Consider the following 19,698-nt stretch of genomic DNA (forward strand, 5'->3'; position numbering starts at 1 on the left):
CTCTGAGGGGTGGGATGGGAAGTATTTAATCTTATTTCCCCTGGATTTGGTATGTTACTTTTCTATACAGTATGCTAATTTAAAAAGGTAAACTGTCATCCCAATCAAAGCATGTGATTCGTTTTAAACATCCATTGTTTTCACTAGTAGATGACACTTCCAATGAGAAGCAGAGCTGTGACATGTCAGTTAGCTTTAAGGTGCTTTTTATTACCTAAGTGGGTACTTATTTAGGAGCACTACCTACCTAGATGGGGATCGCTGGAATATTCTTTCACCTGAAATGATTGCATTTACGCCTGTTCTAGCCAGACCTCCAGTGGGCTAACAGCCACATACCAGAAGAAACAGAATACAGAAGACCATAGGTTGGGGGCTGAATGTAAGAAGGGTAGGTGAAGCCGTGGGTGGGAAGCACTGGGCAGGGGGTCAAGGAGGCAGAGTGGCAAGGGTGGGGAGACCCAGCTGTGTGGTCTGATCCTGCCTTTCCCTTCCTTTGCCCTTAGTCCTTGGCTCCACTTCCTTCTCTGGCTGATTTCTGCTAAGGAGCACCTAACAGCAGGGACCCTATAATTACCAGTTCTCTTCAAGGCTAAGATTCCACAATTCTATTGGCCCATTTTCCCCTCTTACACTGAGAAGGTGTTTCTAATAACCCACACCCTTCCTCTGCTCACTCTCCCACCTGTATAAAACCCCTAGAGTCAGAGGTGATTCCTGCCTCAGAGATGGGACTATTGGGTAAGGGGATCTGCACGCGGTATGAAAATAGCCAAGGAAGACACAAAGTAATGTTCAATGATCTCTGGACTTTTTATTGGCCTCCTGCCCCTCCCCAAGGGGCACCCCACTTCTGCTGCCTTTAACCGATAAGTTAACATCTTAGAACTTTGGTGTCGTTGACCTCAGACACTACTTTGCCGTCCACAATTCTGCGAGTGGTGGTCTTTTGGATGGATTGCATGGAGAGGCTGCTGTCCAGGGCATCACTAAGGCTGTAACAGAAGACCAAACCCCAGTCATAAACAGCCCCGCAGAGAAGGGAGACAAGGAAAGTGGAGGAAAAAACCCTGCTACCCCTGTGCCTTTATCTTAAAATTCCCCTGGGCCACTTCCTCCATAAAAGGGACACCCACGGTCAAATTCCATAAGTATGGCTAGGAGCAATACTTAGTCCATTCTCTTCTCCAGGAGGGAACCTCTGTAACTGTTACTCCTTTGCAGACAGAGGGGCACTCACAGAGCACCAGCTCAGTGCTCAGTGGGGCTTTCAAAAGCTCAGGATCTGGGGAGAGGTGTTATCTTGACCCTAATTTGTGTGGGTGGGAGGAGAGCCCCACTTACCTGAAGTCCTCTCCTTCTTCCAGCAGGCGGCGGTAGGTGGCGATCTCAGACTCCAGCTTGACCTTGATGTTCAGCAGGGTCTCATACTCCTGTGTCTGGCGCTGCCCCTCAGCCCGGGCCTGGGTCAGCTCTGACTCCAGGTGCAGTAGGATCCCGTTGAGCTGCTCCATCTGCATGGCATAGCGCGTCTCCACCTCCCGCAGGCTGTTCTCCAAGCTGGCCCTCTGCAGGGGCAACAGGGGAAAGGGTCTGGTGAGCCTTGAAGTACAGTGGAGGGAGTGTCTACAACTTTTTCCGCAGAGCAGTTCAGAACTCAGGACTTCACTCTTGGCAACTTTTTTTTGAGCACTCACTTCGTGCTGGGTTTTGGGGTGGGGGTAGAAGCAATGGGAAATGCAAAGAGTAGCAACTCTTTTTTTTTTTTTGGTAACAACTCTTTCTGAGTGAAAGAAATTCATGATGGAAAGGGTAGGATTTGAGCTAAGATAGGACTGGTCTGAGGCAGACAGAGGTCGGGCCAGGAGGAGTTGGGGCAGGTGAAATGAGGGCTCTTACCAGATTTTTCATGGATTCCAGGTCGATCTCCAAGGACTGGACCGTACGTCTCAGCTCCGTGAGCGCCGTCTCAGCATTTCGTACCTCAACGGACTGTGAGGTGACTACTGTAGTGCTCTCTTCAATCTGCAGGGGGGGTATGATCCTTAGGTCCTTCAGTCTCTGTCTGCCTCCCTCCCACCCCCTGGGCCTGTGCCCAGCTGGCATCCATCTCTTTCCCTCTTGTACCTGTTGGGACCAGTACTTGTCTAGCTCCTCTCTGTTCTTCCGAGCCAGCTCGTCATACTGGGCCCGGATGTCTGCCATGATCTTGCTGAGGTCCTGAGATTTGGGGGCATCCAACTCCACAGTCAAGCCAGAGTTGGCAATCTGGTTTTGTAGACCATTTACTTCCTAGAGGAGAGAGAGAAAAAGTGAGGAGGGGCTCAGGGTTGAGTTCTAGTAAGGCCCTTCAGCTGTGACTGCCTCTCCCAGGCCGACAGGATCAGTTGGAGAAGAGAAAAGGGGAATCTCAGGTTTGTACTCCTGGCTTTCTACGCTGGATAGGTAAAACGCCACCCACTCCCTGCCCACGCACTCACAAGTGACCTCCTTCTCCTCACTTCACTCTCTCCCTCCATCTACGGTCCTTCTACAGACTTGCTCCTTATACTTCCTTCTGGGAAGCCCTTCCGGCCCGCCCTGCTCTCACTCCTCCATCGCCCCTCACTCCTGGTGCTAGCTGCTTCTGCCTTTATCCTCCTCTCATTCTCTCACCCATGGCCTCTTGACCTCATCATGTTGTAACTCAGATGGCAACAGTCTGATTTAGAAGAACCCAGGCTGGTAGTTCTAAACTTCCCCGCAAGGCTGCTTGCAGGCAGCTTGCCCATCATTCCCCGGGACTCGTTTTGACCCCTGGTTCCTGGCCTGGCCAGTGGCCCTTGCTTGCCTCCTCGTGGTTCTTCTTCATGAAGATCAGCTCCTCCTTGAGCGCCTCGATCTCTGTCTCCAGCTGCAGCCGAGTGATATTGGTGTCATCAATGACCTTTCGGAGCCCATTGATGTCACTCTCCACTGACTGGCGCATGGCCAGCTCTGTCTCATACCTGTGGGAGTGCAGGTGATCAGATCCAGAAACTTCTCAACCCATGCCGCCTCCTAAGAGCAGCATCGTGCCTACTGCAAACCAGAAACCGAGTCAGGAATCAGATGGTAATCCTCTGAATGCCATTCCTGGCCCTTGGGGGACAGTGTTCTTAAACTGAGTTATATGAATGAATAAACTGATGGAACCTAACTCTCATCTACCCAGTTCCACTCACAGTTGAACAAGATCCCACTGTGAGCCCTTAGCTGACCCAGATCAGGAAGCAGACCATTCCTAGCTCCCTAGTCCCCCCAGCCTTACTTGACTCTGAAGTCATCAGCAGCAAGACGGGCATTGTCAATCTGTAGAACGATGCGGGCATTGTCCACAGAACTTGCAAAGATCTGGGGATTGATGAGAAAGATAGCTCCATGAATGCGGAGTCAATGATGGGCTGGGCTGAGTGTGTTATATGTCTCAGTGAAAACTTCCTGGTCCCAAGAATAACCAGAGACTATCCCCTTTCGCCTGTGCCCCTCACACTCCTTTCTCCTTTCCTAGAGTCTCAAATCCCAGGGCTCCCACCCGCCTCCTGCTACTCCTCCTTTGGGGCCTCTGGTGGCTGGCTTGCTTGAAGTGAGCAGCTATTATACAAGTCCTCTAGCCCTCTGCTGGCACTTTGTTTCCTAGTGTACCTGCTCTACCCCCTGTCCCCCCCCCCCCCTCCCCCCGCCAGGTAGGCCTCCAGTTTACTCTTAAGATGACTCAGCCTTAACCACATCCGCTTAACCCTCCAACTGTCCCCACTTGGCCAGCAGCCAGTGTCTGGTCCTCTGTATGGGCCTAGTCTCACCTCCCTCGATGCTGTTCACTTCTCAAGCTCTGGTCTCCCCTTCCCACAGTCTCCAGGGAAAGGACCCACCCATGCAATTACCACCCTTGGGGTCCCTGTGGCTAGGGGCATGTATGGAAATCTAGGGCATTCCTACCACCCTCGCTGGACAATAGGAGGCTGGGTGGAAATAGAAAGGGGGAATTAAAATTCCTATCCTTGGGAGAGGGGGAGGAAGTAGGGTACTAAGTGGAGGAAAAACATGGCTGGGAGTTGGGTTGCTCCCTCCATGCGCCCTTACCTGAGCCCTCAGGTCCTCGATGGTCTTGAAATAATGCCCCCAGTCTCTGACCTGGGGCCCCTTCTTCTCCAGGTGTTCCCGGATTTTGATCTCCAGTCTCCGATTATCAGCCTCCAGGCTTCTCACCCTCTCCAGGTAGGAGGCCAGGCGGTCATTCAGGCATTGCATCGTCTCCTTCTCGCTCTGGATGCCTCCTATGCCCGCCAGACCCCCGGCCATCCCCGCAGCCAGGCCCCCGGCCCCCCAGCCACTCCGCACACTGGTGGAGTGGGACACGGAGATCCGGGAGCCTGAGCCCCCCGCACCTGCATAGACGCTGGCCGCGCTGCTGGTCGGCCGGACCCGGTAGCTGGGCGCCTGCACGGAGCCCAGGGTCCGGTAGTTGGAGGAGAAGCTGGAGCGGGTGCTGAAGCTCATGTTGTCCAGGGAGACAGGCGAGAAGAGAAGCCGAGACTCACGTTCCAGCGGCAGTGAGTGCCAGATCCGCGACTCAAGTTTTATGGCCCAGGGAGGAGGTGGGACCCGGCGGGGCCCCGCCCCGGCCCCAGTCGCTGCGGGCCAGCCACAGGTGGCCCGCCGCGGGGGACACACAGCTTAGCGGCTTCAGACCCTGCCTAAGCCCCCTCAGCACAGCCCTGCCGAGGCCGCCCGCGATCCCCTAGAAAGAAGGTGACAACCGGGAAGGACAAGCGCAGCAGGTGGTGTTGGCCCTGCAGCTGTGATTTAAGGGCAGGAAATGACGTAATTATACCCCTTCCCAGGTAGAGGAGCTCCTGACCGGTTGAGAATTTGGGAGTTTGGGGGAATGAGCGAGTTGAGAGGGGTGTGAGTCTCCACGGATGTTCTGGGCCGGCAGTCCAAGCCCCGCCCGCTGATGAGATCTTGGGGGGGGATCCTGGAGCCCCAGAAGCCATGAGGAAGAAAAGGTGGGGGCTGGGGAAGAGGAAGAGAGACTCAATCTTGAGCCTCAAATGTGCTGGTTTACACACTCGACCCCCACCACACTTGGGTCCCAAACACGCCCACCTGCACATGTTCACTAGCACACACTCCTGCCCAGATCATACACGTGTATGTCACTCACTGAGTATGTTCAGACTCCTGAAGACATACTCACTCCCTGACCCACTCCCTCTCCCCTCAACTCACTCCCATGGAGGCCTGGACCCGTGGAATACTTTGCGATCGGAACAGGGGACACGTTGGCACTTCTGCACACTTTCTAATCGGCCTGGCCTACACCCTTGGGTAAACAAATACTTCCTGAACACTTACAGTTCCACAAATAGTTTTGGGGCACTTACTGTGCATCAGGCCCTGTTCTAGTTGCCAGGAGAACAGCAGGAGTAACAGACCAAACTCCCTCATGAAGATTGTAATGTATTTCACATGGTATGGGGCCTAAGAGGACAAACACACACACCTAGAGACAGTCTAGTTGAGAGTCAGCCTGGTGGCCAGGCCCCCTTACTAGCACTTTTCTGCAGGCCTCCTCCTTCCTGTGCCCCTTCTCAAAAGGTTCTCTGGAGCCCAAGTCTGTCCCCAGGGGGCTGACTCCTCCAGGGAAGCTTAGGTCAGGATATGGTGAAAAGGATGGAGGTAGGGAAGTTCCCACTGCTTCCTGTAACCCTGACTAGATGGCCAGCCCCTGCTGAGTGATCGGGGGTGGGTGGTGGGGGGTGGGGAAATGCTGAGGTACTGGGCCTTCAAGTCTGTCCCCACTAGCAGCTTGTTTGTCCGACATGGCCTGGCATTACACACTTGTTTGTGCTCTTTGCTCTGGAGTACGCCTATTGATTCTTTTTTTTTTTTTTTAAATATATTTTATTGATTTTTTAACAGAGAGGAAGGGAGAGGGATAGAGAGTTAGAAACATCGATCAGAGAGAAACATCGATCAGCTGCCTCCTGCACACCCCCCCCCCCCCCCCCCGGGAATGTGCCTGCACAGAGGTACATGCCCTTGACCGGAATCGAACCTGGGACCCTTCAGTCCGCAGGCTGACGCTCTATCCACTGAGCAAACCGGTTAGGGCATATTGATTCTTATTGACTGCCAGCTGACCTGAAGAGGTGGGAGCTGGGAGGAGTGTAGGCTTAGAAGGGAAAGGGGCCTGGGGGCAAGGCATCTCACATGTGGGGGGCTTGGCCCTGGATTGTCCCAGCTCTGCCACCTTCTGGTGGAGAAAGCCCCATAATACTCAATGGGAGCTGAGCTGGCCAGGGGAGGGTCAGGGCCTGCTGAAGGCCAAAAGGCAAATGGAATGCAGAATAGTATACAAATGAATGCCACTCCTTTTACATGGAAGGTTCCTGGGAGATTGGAGGTACCAGACAAAGGAGTTTCTCCTGCTGTTACCTCCAGGTTCCAGAATTGTCGTGTTGTGCAGAATTGCATGGTAAAGGGTATATGTTACACATGGGGTTGATCACCTTTGCTGTTTTTCGCTGTTTGAAGTCAGCCAATTTGGGTGCTTTGCTGGCTGTGTGACCTTGGGGGAAGTCACAACTCTGAACTTCTGTTTCTTCACTTTAAAGGGGGAATAATAAAGCCTACCTCTTTGGACGGCAGTGGGTGTAAATGTTAATTATCACCCTCTCATTTATTAAACAAACACTAATTACTTATTGCAGAGTAAGTCTCCACACATCCTGGAGGGCAGAGAAGCAGGGGATCAATTTAATTGTAAAGATGGCTCAACAATGTCAGGGCTCTCTCTAGGTCACTTAAGACCCCTGGGGGATTTTGAATTCCACTGGGGATCAGACCCGGAGTCCAGATTCTTATCCAAGCTCTTTTCCAGCTCCTTCTCTGATTCTTCACTCCAACTGCTCAGGACCTTTTGGGGTCTGTGGAGGCTCAGTCCAGGGGCCAGAGGGGGAGAGCTGCCAATGGATCTTATCTCTCACAGCTGATGTCAGTGGCTGCATTCCTGACCTCTTGCAGCATGGGGCAAATACCAACCTCAGGTTCCAGCACCAGCCTGCCTTTTTCCACCACTTCCAGATTCCTCCGTGGTTCAGGTCTTTGTCATTCTGACAGACAGCTGGGGAGGGGGGCATTAGGGAGGAGTTTCGGTCCCCAGATTCCCAGCACTGGGGTTCTCAGACAGAGTCGGGGGTGGGAGGCAGGGGGTGGAAGGCACGGTGAAAGAGGGAAGAGGTGATTGGGAGGCTGGTCCAGGGAGAAGGTGGAGCAGGAGGGGCCCTGGTGAGAGGTTCCCAGAACAAAGTTAAAAGGCACTTAAAGAGACCCAGCCGAGGGGAGATCTGAAGGAAGGGGGTGGGGATGCTGTCCCGCATTCCGCATTCCGATGTCCTGCTCAGGGACAGTGGGGAACCTGAGAGGCAGGTTTAACTACTGAGTAAACTCACAGATGATCCTGATAAGGGTGGGTCAGCTCATTCCTCCCCCTCCCCACATTCTCTCTTAGAGGGCAGGAGCCAGAGTTCCGTGGAAACTAGATGGTAGGAGATTAGGGGATTAGGCAGAATCATGAGGCCTAGAGACCTTCAGGTTTTGCTTTATCATTAGACTGGAAATGTCTTGCTCAACCTTGAGGAGAGAGAACAACTGAAGGAGAATAGTTTAGAATAGCAACTGAGATAAGAGGGAGGGGGAGGGTCTTAGAGCCAAAACTGGAAGGGGCTGATTCCCATCCTTTTCTCCAAAGATGTGTTGGAAAGCCCTATATTGGGGAGGGTTGGAGGCAGCCAGGTGGGTGAGAGGGTGGTCTGGGAGGCTCCCCGGGACCCCTCAGTGGAGAGCCCAGCACATGCCAGTGGGCCTCCCCCAGAGGGACCCTAAGGGCTACTGGGAATGATTTGAGTCAACCAATTAATGTAAAGGGAGTACTGGGTGAGCTGGGGGAGGCAGGTGTAATGATGTGGGTTGCAGTTGGGTTGGGTGTAGGACCCAGTCTGAATCTCTCAGGACTTTGGGAATTTATCTGTCAGTGCTCCTGCCCCATTTGGAGGCCCTGGGGAGGACTGTCGGGTGTTGAGTGGGGGAAGGGTTCTGAGGGCTCCGGCCAGGTTGGGAAGGTCAAAGAAGGCTGTGACACTTTTATATACTTCAGTTGGGTTTGTACCCAAGGGTTATTCCCCAGGGGAAAAGGAAGAAAAGATCAGTGCTGAGGAGCATGTGGCTGCCCAGGAATCTTCGGTGCTAAAGCTCTGAGAGGACTTCCCAAAATCTGGCTCTTCTAGGAGCCTTCTCTATTCCCTGTACAACTCTCTCTACCAATGGGAAGAGTGAATAGAGGCGGGGAGACTACCGCATACGTGCTGAGATACTTGGTCTACCAGGAAGCATGAAAGGTTAAATGAGTGATTTTGAGGTCCCAGAGGAGGTTACACAGCATGGCTCTATGATGAGACCAACTACACAAGAAACTCTCTGTATCTTGGGGCATCTCTCACTGAGAGATGAGAGGTAGGAGTGGTAGAAACTCAGGAGCAAAGGAATCCAGGCATTACTGAAATAAATATAGCATTACTGAAATGACAGACTCTTGGGATGGGTTGAATGGAGAGCAAAGGAAACCAGAAGACATCAGTGGAAAAGAATTTGGGAATTGGGAATTGACAGGATGGATGACAGCAGCTGTATAGGGCACAGAGAAGGGTTATCAGACTTTGGGATCGGAGCAGATGATGTCATCTGAGGGTGGCTGAAGGTGCTGAAAATCATAGCGTTAAGGATTCAAGGAAGAGAGGATGGCACAAGAGCATAGACTTTTTTGGAGTTCGGAAGATCTGAGTTTGTATCTGAACTCTGCTGTTTGCTTGCTGAGTGACCTTGGTCAATTCAGGTGACAAAGTTAGTGAGTTTCAGTTTGCTTAGCTGCTTTTACAGGAATTAAATGTGCATGACAGGGCTTGGAGCACCGCAGGCGCTGTTCCAGAGTGCTCACCTGCCTCCTTCTGGAAGAACCAACAGCCTGGAGGCTTGAGTCTCTCAGTTAGGTTCAGTTCCACAGTGAGCTGGGAAATACAAAGATACATTTAAAAATTAATAATGAAATAGGTGATCATTAGAAGGCACAGATAATTGGGCAAACAAAATAAAGTGTGTACTGCTATGAAAAGGAGAGAATAATTCATCCACTCATTCACTATTTGTAAAACACCTACCACATGCCAGCCATGCTCTAGGCTCTGGGGATAAAAAGAAAAGCCAGATAAGGTAGCGTGCTCTCATGGAGCTCATATTCTAGGTGTTGAAGGATTGGGATCATGGAGAACCTCATGGAGAAGGGAATGCTTAGGCAGAGCTTCAAAACACACACACAAAAAAAACGAATAAGAATTTACTAGGGAGGCAAGGGGGTCAAGGAGAAGGCTTATCAGATAAAACGATCAACATTGGGACCTGTTACAGCCTCCAACAGAGTCCCCTCCTCTGAGTTTCAGACCTGTGTCTCCTGCTGGTCACTGGATATTATCCCCAATTGGAGGAGTCAAAGAAATCATACATTTATCAAATCTTGCTGGTGGCTCAGTGTCAGCCTGCGGATTGAAGCGTCCTGAATTAGGCTCTGGTCAAGGGCATATACCCAGGTTGCGGGCTCAATCCCCAGTAGGGGTGTGCAGGAGGTAGCCGACCAATGATTTTCTCTCATCATTGATGTTTCTATCACTCTCTCCTCCCTTCCTCTCTGAAATCAATAAAAATATATTTTAAAAAATCTAAGGCTGAATGTATAATCTTCCTGCATTTATTTATTTTTCTGCTTTTTAAAATTCGGATTTTGTGCTACAATTGGCATACAGTAACATTCTCCCTTTTTAGGTATACAGTTCGATAGGTTTTGGTAAATGGATACCGTTGAAGAACTCAAGATACAAAACATCTTAATCACCTCAAAAGTTCCACTGTGTTCCTTTATAGTCAGTCTCCCTCACACACTCCCAGCTCTGATGACCACTGATCTGTCCCTGTAGTTATGTTTAACTTTATGAGAAACTGCCAATGTGTTTTTTAAAGTCGCTGTACCGTTTTGCATTTCCACCAGTATGTACGAGAGAGTTCCAGTTGCTCTGCATCCTCACCAGCACTTTGTATTCTCTCTCTCTCTCTCTCTCTCTCTCTCTCTCTCTCTCTCTCTCTCTCTCTCTCAATTATGGCTTTTCTGGTGGTGTGTAGTAGTATTTCATTGTGGTTTTAATTTATATTTTCCTAATGACTAATGATGTTGAGCGTCTTTTCATGTGCTTTTGTTGCCATCTGTACCTCTTTGATGAAGTATCCAAATCTTTTGCTCATTTGAAAACATTGGTTTTGGTTTTTAAAAAAATCTTCACCCAAAGATGTGTTTTTTATTGATTTTAGAGAGAGAAGAAGGAAAAGAGGGGGGGGGAGAGAGAGAGAGAGAGAGAGAGAGAGAGAGAGAGAGAGAGAGAGAGAAACAGCCAAGGGTTGCCTCCTGTATATGCCCTGACAGGGGATTGAACCTGCAACCTAGGTATGTGCCCTGACCGGGATTTGAACCTGTGACCTTTCAGTATATGAGACATGATCTAACCAACTGAGCCACAGGCCAGGGCAAAAATACATTTAAAAAAATTATTAGAAATTTAGAGTTTTTATGCATCTAGATTTATAACTATTTTCTACCAGTCTCTGGTTGTCTTTCCATTCTCTAAACAGGGTCTCTTGAAGAGAGGTTATTAATTCTGAAGAAGTTCAATTTATCAAGTTTTTATTTTATGGGTCATGCTTTGGTGCTGTATTTAAGAAGTCTCCTAATCTGAAAGTCATAAAGATCTTTTGTGTATTTTCTTCTAGAAATTGTATGGCTTTAGGCTTTATATTTTGTCCTATGATTCATTTGAGTTAATGTGTTTGGCAAATATTTTCTCCCCATCCGTGGCTTATCTTTGTATTTTCTTAACAATGCTATTAGAAGAGATGAAGTTTTAAAATTTGAAAAAATTCCATATCATTTTTTTAACCCTCACCTGAGGATATATTTCTTTTCTTTTTATTGATTTTCTGAGAGAGAGGAAGGGATGGGGATGGGGGGGGGGGGAGAGAGAGAGAGAGAGAGAGAAAGAAGGAAAGAGAGAAATGTCATTGTGAGAGAGAAACATCGATTGGTTGTCTCCTGTATGCACCCCAACCGGTGATTGAATCTGCAACCTGGGTATGTGCCCTGACTGGGAATTGAACCTGTGACCTTTCTGTGTACTAGATGATCCTCCAGCCAACAGAGCCATGCAGCCAGGGCATCAATTTTTGTCTTTAAGTTTTCTGGGTTTTTTTTGTTCGATTTCAATCTAAATAATCTTTAACTAACCCAAGATCAATAAGATTTTTTTCTGTCTTCCTCTAGAAGTTGTATAGTTTTAGGTTTTACATTTTGAGTTAATTTTGTCTATGATATGAAGTATGGACTGAGATTAATTTTTTTTTTTCATGAGGATTCCAAATGTTGCAGCACTATTTGTTAAAAAGACGATTCTTTCTCCAATGGTCTATGTGGCATGTGAGTTTATTTCTGAACTTGATTATGTTCCATTAATGTATATATCTATCCTTATGTTGATACTCCACTGTCTTGATTACTGTAGCTTTATAGAACCAGATAGTGAGCCCAACTTTCCTCTTTTTCAAGTTGTTTTGGCTATTCTAGGCCCTTTTTCATATACATTTTTAGAATCAGTTTCTCAATTTCTAAGAAAAAGCTTACAGGGATTTTGACTGGGACAGAATTTAATTTACAGATCAATTCAGAGAGAAAATTATCATCTTAATAATATTGAATTTTACAATCCATGAACTTGATACATCTCTCCATTCATATAGATCTTCTTTAATTTCTCTCATTAATGTTTTGTGGTTTTTAGTACACAAATCTTGCACATATTTTGCTTGATTGTATGGTATTTTATGTTTTAAATCTGATTGTAAATGATATTGTGTATTCAATTTCAATTTATAATTTTCCATTGCTAGTAGACATATAATTTATTTTTGTATATTGATCATTTTATCCTGCAATTGCACTAAACTCTCTTATTTTATGGTCGCTGTTTTGTTGATTCTTTGGGATTTTCTACGTAGAATATAATTTTATTTGTAAATAAAGACAGCTTTAGTTCTTCTTTTTCAATCTGTATGCTTTTTATTTATTTTTCTTGACTTATTGCACTGGTTAACACCACCAATATAGTGTTGAATAGAAATGGGAAGATCAAATATGTTTGTTTTGTTCTTAATCTTGAGGGGAAAGCATTCTTTCTTTCACTATTAAAAATGATGTTAGTTATAGTTTTTGTGTGTGCTAATTATAGGTTTCTAATAGATGCTATATATTAGATCAAGGAAATTCCTTTCTATTCATAGTTTTCTGAGAGTTCTTAATCATGAATGGATGTTGAATTATGTCAATAGTTTTTCTGCATCGATTGAGATGAACATGATTTTTCTTAGCCTATTAATAAAATGAATTACATTAATTGATTTCAAATATTGAACTGACCTTCTATTCCTGGGAGAAACCTCATTTAATTATGATGTATTTTCTTATTTATTGCTAGATTTGATTTGTTAATGTTTTGGTAAGGATTTTGCATTGATATTCATGGAGGATATTAGTCTACAATATTTTTTCTTGTATTGTTTTTGTCTCCCATTGGTATCAGGATAATGCTGACCTTATAAAATGACTTATAAACTGTTTTCTCCTCTTCTATATTCTGAAGGAATTTATGCAGATTTGATATTATTACTTCCTTAAATGTTCAGTAGAATTCACCAATGAAACAATCTGGATCTGGAATTTTCTTTGTTGAAAGTTTTTAAACTAAGAATTCAATTTTTTAAATAGATATGGAAAATTTAGGTTACCTAATTATTTTTTGATGAGCTTTGGTAGTTAGTGGTTTTTAAAGAATTTGTCCATTTCATCTAAGTTGTCGAATTTATAGTTAGCAAGTTGTTCATAATATTCCCTTATCCTTTTTAAAAAATGTATTTTTTTTTATTGATTTCAAAAAGGAAGGGAGAGGGAGAGAGAGATAGAAACATCAATGATGAGAAAGAATCATTTGATTGCTGCTTCTTGCATACCCCCTCCTGAAGATGGAGACAGAATCAAACTTCGACCTCCTGGTTCATAGGTCAATGCTGAACCACTGAAGCACACCACCCGGCAGCCCTTATCCTTTTATTTTATATTTATTTATTTATTTAAACATATTTTTATTGATTTCAGAGAGGAAGGTAGAGGGAGAGAGAGATAAAAACAATGATGAGAGAGAATGGGCTGCCTCCTGCATGTCCCCTACTGGGGATCGATCCCACAACGCAGGCATGTGACCGTGACTGGAATCGAACCCAGGACCCTTTAGTCCACAGGCCCACACTTCATCCACTGAGCCAAACCAGCTAGGGCAGCCCTTATCCTTTTAATGTCTATAGGATCTGTAGTGATATCCCTCTTTCGTTGATGATACAGGCGGTTTGTGTCTTCTCCCTGTCTCTTTTTTCCCTGGAATTTATTTTTTATCTTTTCAAAGAATTACCTTTTGGTTTCATTGGTTTCTTCTACTGTTTTTCTGTTTTGAAGGTTATTGATTTCTGCTCTTATTCTTTTTTTTAAAAAAATCTTTATTGTTGAAAGTATTACAAAGGTTCTCCTTTTCCCCCCATGAAACTCTTCCAACCCTGCTTCTGTCCTTCACCACACCCCCCCTCACCACCCTATTGTTTGTGTCCACAGATTATGCATACAAGTTATTGGTTGATCTCTTCCCATCCACCCTCCCCAGCCTTCCCTCTGAGGTTCAATTGTCTGTTCATGCTTCTGTGACTTTGTGTCTATTTTTGACCATCAGTTTATTTGGTTCATTAGACTCCACCTATGAGTGAGATCATGCGGTACCTGTCTTTCTATGACTGGCTTATTTCAGCATAGTACTCTCTAGGTCCATCCATGCGGTTGCAGATGGTAAGAGTTCTTTCTTTCTTATAGCTGCGTAGTATTCCATTGTGTGAATGTGCCATAATTTTTTTACTCACTCATCTGCTGATGGGCAGTTAGGCTGTTTCCAAGTCTTAGCTATTGTAAATTGCATTGCTATAAATCTAGGGGTGCATATATTCTTTTTGATGAGTGTTTCAGGTTTCTTAGGATCTGCTCTTATTCTTTAAAAAAAATTTTTTTTATTTGTTAAGATATATATGAAGTATTTTGGGGAGAAATTGCATGATATCTGGAATTTGTTTTAAAATTCTCTAGTAAAACAAAGAAGCAATATTAGAAATTTAAAAAATAACTTAAAACTATATGATTGGTACTTGGGGATTATATTATTCTCTTTTATGTACATTCAAATATTTCAATAATAAAAAGTGAAGGAAAAAGTATGGCTTCCAGAGAAAATTTTTGGTTATCTGGGAAATAAAGGTAATTGTTTGATGATGCCAAACAAAATGAGTGTCCCCAAGTTGTTTCTTTTTTCGGTCTAATTTTATTTTAGTCAAGGTGATATGTGTACATGGTTTAAATATCAGACAGTGCTACAAAACTTACCCAGCTCTTTTCCTTGATTTTTCACCTTTAGACATTGCTTATTAATCCTGCAAAGTCAGTCTGTGGGTCTTCATCTTGGGCCAGTTAATTTCCCCAAAGGGAGATCTTTCTCTCTGATCCTCTGCTAGAGTCGGTGGTAAAGGTGGGAACGAAGCAGTTACCTGGTTGCCAGGGTGGGGAAAGGATTCTGTAATCTGTTAACAACCCCTGCTTTATGGCCCCACCTATAGAGATGCTTGGTGCCTCCAACTCCCGGGTTTTACTAGACAGGTTTTTTTGTAAGTCCTTCTATCATAGGCATCTCTGGATTTCTCTGCTCTGCTAAGTCAGTTTCCAGTCACATGTCAACTTTCCATTGACCACACTCATCATGTATTCATTTGACAAATAATTTATTGAGTACTTGCAATGTGATAAATACTTTTCTAGGTGCTTGGAATATATCCATGAACAAAAAAAGCATCAGGCTTAATAAGTATGTTATGTGTGATATCAGAGCAGGAAAAGGAAATGAAATATGGGAGAATGTCAAGTTATAATTTTAAATCGGGTGAAAGAGTGGCTGTATTTAAAAGGTGACATTTGAGTAAAGACCTCAAGGAGGGAGCGTGTTAGCCATGTGGATATATCTAGGGACAACACCATTTAGTTGATGGCTTTTGTCTGTGTGGACTCCTCTTTTTATCCTTGTGGAGATATCCTCTGATTTAGTTCTGACATGTTAATGAGGTTCAGGAAGAGAACAAGCATACATGTTGATGTGCTCAATCCAACACACCTTAATGAGAACTGATTCCTACCAACCCCACCTTCACATCCCAGTATGCTTCCTATCTTTCCCAATTGACTAGCACCAGAAGTCGATGATTAGTATTTGTTTATTGTTACATTAAATTAGTAAATCATTAAAAACAAATCATTAACAAGTCATTAGAGTTGGAGATTTTGGCAACTCTATCAGAAACGGTGCTCTTGTTCTTATTATTTCCTGCCTTCCGCATGCTTCTTGCTTTGGTTTTAATTTGTCTTTCTTTTTCCAGTTTTTTAACTTGTAAGCTTAGATTTTTATTTCAAAGCTGATTTTAAAAAACAATATTTAATGCTATAAATTTCCCTCTATGCACTGCTCTGTTTTTCAAAATGTTTAATTAATTTAATATATTTTCTAAATTCCCTTGTGACTTCTTTTATCCATGAGTTATTTAGAAGATTGTGGTTTAATCTCCAAATATTTGGAGATTTTCCAGATATCATTTTATTATTGAATTTTAGTTTAAGCCTCTTATGATCAGAGAAAATAGATCGTATGATTTCACTTATTATAAATTTGTTGAAAATTGTTTTGGATAAGAATATGGTCTATTTTAATGAATGTTCCATGCACAGTTGAAAAGAATGTGTATTCTGCTGTTGGGTGAAATTTTACATATATCCATTAGATCACATTGGATGATGGTGTTGTTCAAGTCTTCTACTTTTTACTGATTTTCCATTTATCTGTCTTGTTACTTACTGGGAAAGGAGTATTGAAGTCTCCAAATATAATTTTGAATTTGTCTATTTTTTTCTTTCAGTTCTATTAATTTATGTTTTGTGTTTTTAAAGACTCTGTTTTTGGGAGCATACACATTGTATATCTTCCTGATGTATTATTTCTTGTTTGGCCTACTCTGCTTTACTAACTGATCTCTTTGAAACAGCTCTGGCCTAATCTATTTCCACGCTAAAAGAGGGTAGGATTTGTTTAAAAATACAAATAAAATCACCCCTCTAAATCTAATTAGATCTAATTAGGTCCTATTTTTCTTAGGGTAAAGGCCCCAAATCTTAAGGTGGCTGACAAAGCCCTGCATGGTCTGGCCCTCTCTCCCTCTCCAGCTTCCTCCTGTACCTTTGCTCCCTTTTATTTTTAAAAAATATATATTTTTTAAAATTAATTTCTGAGAGGAAAGAAGAGGGAGAGAGAGATAGACACATCAGTGATGGGAGAATCATTGATCAGCTGCCTCCTGCACACCCCCTTCTAGGGACTGAGCCTGCAACCTGGGCATGTGCCCTGACCCAGAATAGAACTGTGACCTCCTGGTTCATATGTTGATGCTCAACCACTGAGTCACATCAGCCAGGCCTTGTCTCTGACCTAATCTCTTTTAATTTGGCTACATTGCCAATCTTTCTGTTTCTGGACCATGTTGTACTTCTACTTACTCAGGGCCTTTGCACATGCAATTCCCGGTATCTCGATCATTCTCTTCCCCTCAATGCAGCCTTTTCTATTAATGTATATTTTATATCTCAGTTCAAATGCACATTGCTTTCCCAGGGAAGTTTCCCTAACTCCTTCAAATTTAGGCCAGCTTCCTTTAATATATACTCTCATAGGATCATGTTTTTCTCATTAAAAAATACATATGTAGACTGAAATAAATCACTATTGAAATGGCATCATGTGAAGCTGCCCATTGAAGTTCTGAAATCTTTCGTCATGTAAATAATTTCCGTATCTCTTTTATAATAAACTAATGATATCAAAAAAATATAGAAATTTATATTTATATCTTTATTAATGTGATTTTTAGGTTACTATCTTTTTACAACTAGATTGTAAGCTTCATGGGCCATGCCTATTTTTCTCATTATTATGTGCTTAGTGCTTGAACTTACTAGGTGCTCAATAGATGTTTGTTAAATATATGGTAAGTCAGTTGGTAGCAGAGAAAAGGAAGAGGCAGAAATGAAGTGGGAAAGAGTGAGTGAGGATCAGGTCAAGGAGGTCTTGTAGGCCATGGAAAGTTTGCGCTTCCTTGGTTCTCAATTTTATTTTGCAACAGATACATTGGGGAACGTGTTGTGAATGCAGATGCCCAGGTACCACCTTCACCTGTACAATAATACTCTGTGGGATTAGGGTCTGGGCTTCTACCTAGAGATGCACCAAAGGCTGAGGAGCTGAAGAGACATTGAAACTTGAAGCAGGGAAGTGTCATGATCAGAATTGCATTTTGGCAAGAAAATTCCAGCTGGATGTCCTAGAAAGATATGAAGGAATAAGACTGCAGATGACTGCAATCATTTAGGCAAGTGATAATGAATGCCTGAACTAAGGGAGACAGTGGCAATATAGAGACGAGAACAGATTCAAGGGAAATTTAAAAGTTAGAGTTGGCAGCTCTTGGTGTCTAATCGGATATGTGGGGAAAGAAGAATAGCAACAATAATGACTAACAATTATTGAGCAGCTATGATGCACCAGGAATGATTATACATGCTTTACACACAGCACGTTTTATTTAGCTCTATAACAACAATATGAGGCAGGTTTTAGTACCATCCCTGGGACTTTAGGTAATTCCCAGGTTTCTTGCTTTGGAGGGAGTAATACTGGTCACCAGACAAAGATGATGAGAAGAAGTGAGGCCAAGAGGGTGGCCTTAGATAATGACTTCAGTTAGTGAGATATCTAGGTGATGACTGGAAACATAGATTTGCAGCTCTCTTGAGAGTCTGGAGATGGCAATCCAGGAGCCATGATCTCGGGAGTGAATAGAATTGGCCAGAAGAAAAGAGGTGTAACAGAGGCTCTTAGTCTGGCCTCTGTAGATGAATTTCCTGAGCACATGAGTCCCTTGAGTGATATGGGAAATGCTGGCAATTTGTGATTCTGCCTTAGAGTCTCAAAGGGATGTATGGCCCACCAAAAAGATAGAGGACTGCAGATATAAGTGGTGGATAGAGAAAGAGGATTCAGGAATGAAAGTTGGAAAAGAGTGGCCAGGGACATAGAAATTCAGTAGCTGTCAGGAGGCCAAACTGTCTTGTTTTGTGTACATATAGTATGTATAGTCTTTCTAGAAACAGGGAGTGGTCAGTGATGCCCATTGCAATATTCTACAGAGGTCAGCTAAGAGACAACTTGAAAAGAGCCCTCCAAATTTGGCTATTAATTGATCATTGAAGAATTTAATAATTTCTGTGGATGGTAACTGGGGTGGTTGTAGGTAGGGTGAGGTGTGAAATGACAATGCATATGGCCTCTTCCTTTGGGAAACATGGCTATGGAAGCAAGGGGAGAGAGGAGTCAGCGGCCAAGGATGGTTTCCCTCCCTTCTTCCCTGCCCTCCTTCTTTCCTTTCTTACTTTTTTTTTAAAGGATGAAGGGACTTGCTCATGGATACAGGTAGAGGGGTGAAATCCATCCTGGCAGGAGGGTGGGAGTACCAGGGCCAGAGGGAGAAGCTACTTGGTGGAGCAAATCTCTGAGGGGCTGGAGTTCACAGCACAGGTGGAAGGCCTGCCCCTGAGCAGGAAGAAGGTAAGGGTGGGGATGGATACAGATAACAGGTGAGAGATGCATTGCTAAAGATGGTAGTGGCAGCCAAGGGGCCCCTTCGGACACCAAGAGTTTATGATTTTGGTAACTAGCAGAGGGGAAGAAGTGATGATGCATCTCTGGTCTCTCACACCAGCTGAGGAGATACCCTCTTCTGCTCTGAAGACTTCAATGTCTTTTTTTTTAAAAAAATAAATTTTATTGATTTTTTTCAGAGAGGAAGGGAAAGGGATAGAAAGTTAGAAACATTGATGAGAGAAACATCGATCAGCTGCCTCCTGCACACTCCCCACCGGGGATGTGCCCGCAACCAAGGTACATGCCCTTGACTGGAATTGAACCTGGGACCCTTGAGTCCGCAGGCTGATGCTCTATCCACTGAGCCAAACCGGTTAGGGCTCAACATCTTTTTGTTACCCTGGGACACTCTCCTTCTTATCTTCTGCCTTCTCCTCCTCCATGAAGCCTTCCCTGACTGACACATCCGCACTGGCCCTTTCCAGCTGCTGGCTCAGCTCCCCATTCCTTCTTTGCCCCAGCACAGAGGCCAAGAGCTCCTCCTGGTTCAGTGTCTGTCTGTGTGTCTGTGTCTGGTCTCTAAAGAGAAAGTTCACAGAAAGGACATGGAGGGGATGGGAACACATGTGTTTTTGTAAAATGGGTGGCTTCTTCCTCAGATTTTCCCCTCCTCAGCTCTCAAGATGGGCTCTGCCCACAAGGTGGTGCT

The 19,698-nt window shown here is 44.6% G+C and overlaps 1 protein-coding gene across 1 annotated transcript; it reads right to left on the bottom strand.

The window, feature by feature from the left end:
• Window positions 1–789: 789 nt before the first annotated feature.
• KRT18 (keratin 18) lies at window positions 790–4,789 on the bottom strand. Its single transcript, XM_036301682.1, has 7 exons — window positions 4,102–4,789; window positions 3,290–3,372; window positions 2,831–2,987; window positions 2,128–2,292; window positions 1,900–2,025; window positions 1,345–1,568; window positions 790–995 (listed from the first exon to the last, which is right to left on the bottom strand). Exons 1-7 carry the CDS (start codon window positions 4,516–4,518, stop codon window positions 875–877), a joined length of 1,293 nt encoding a protein of 430 aa, XP_036157575.1. The 5' UTR covers window positions 4,519–4,789; the 3' UTR covers window positions 790–874.
• Between the last annotated feature and the right edge of the window lie 14,909 nt (window positions 4,790–19,698).

Source organism: Myotis myotis, unplaced genomic scaffold (genome assembly GCF_014108235.1).
Source record: "Myotis myotis isolate mMyoMyo1 unplaced genomic scaffold, mMyoMyo1.p scaffold_m19_p_3, whole genome shotgun sequence".
NCBI lineage: Eukaryota > Metazoa > Chordata > Mammalia > Chiroptera > Vespertilionidae > Myotis > Myotis myotis.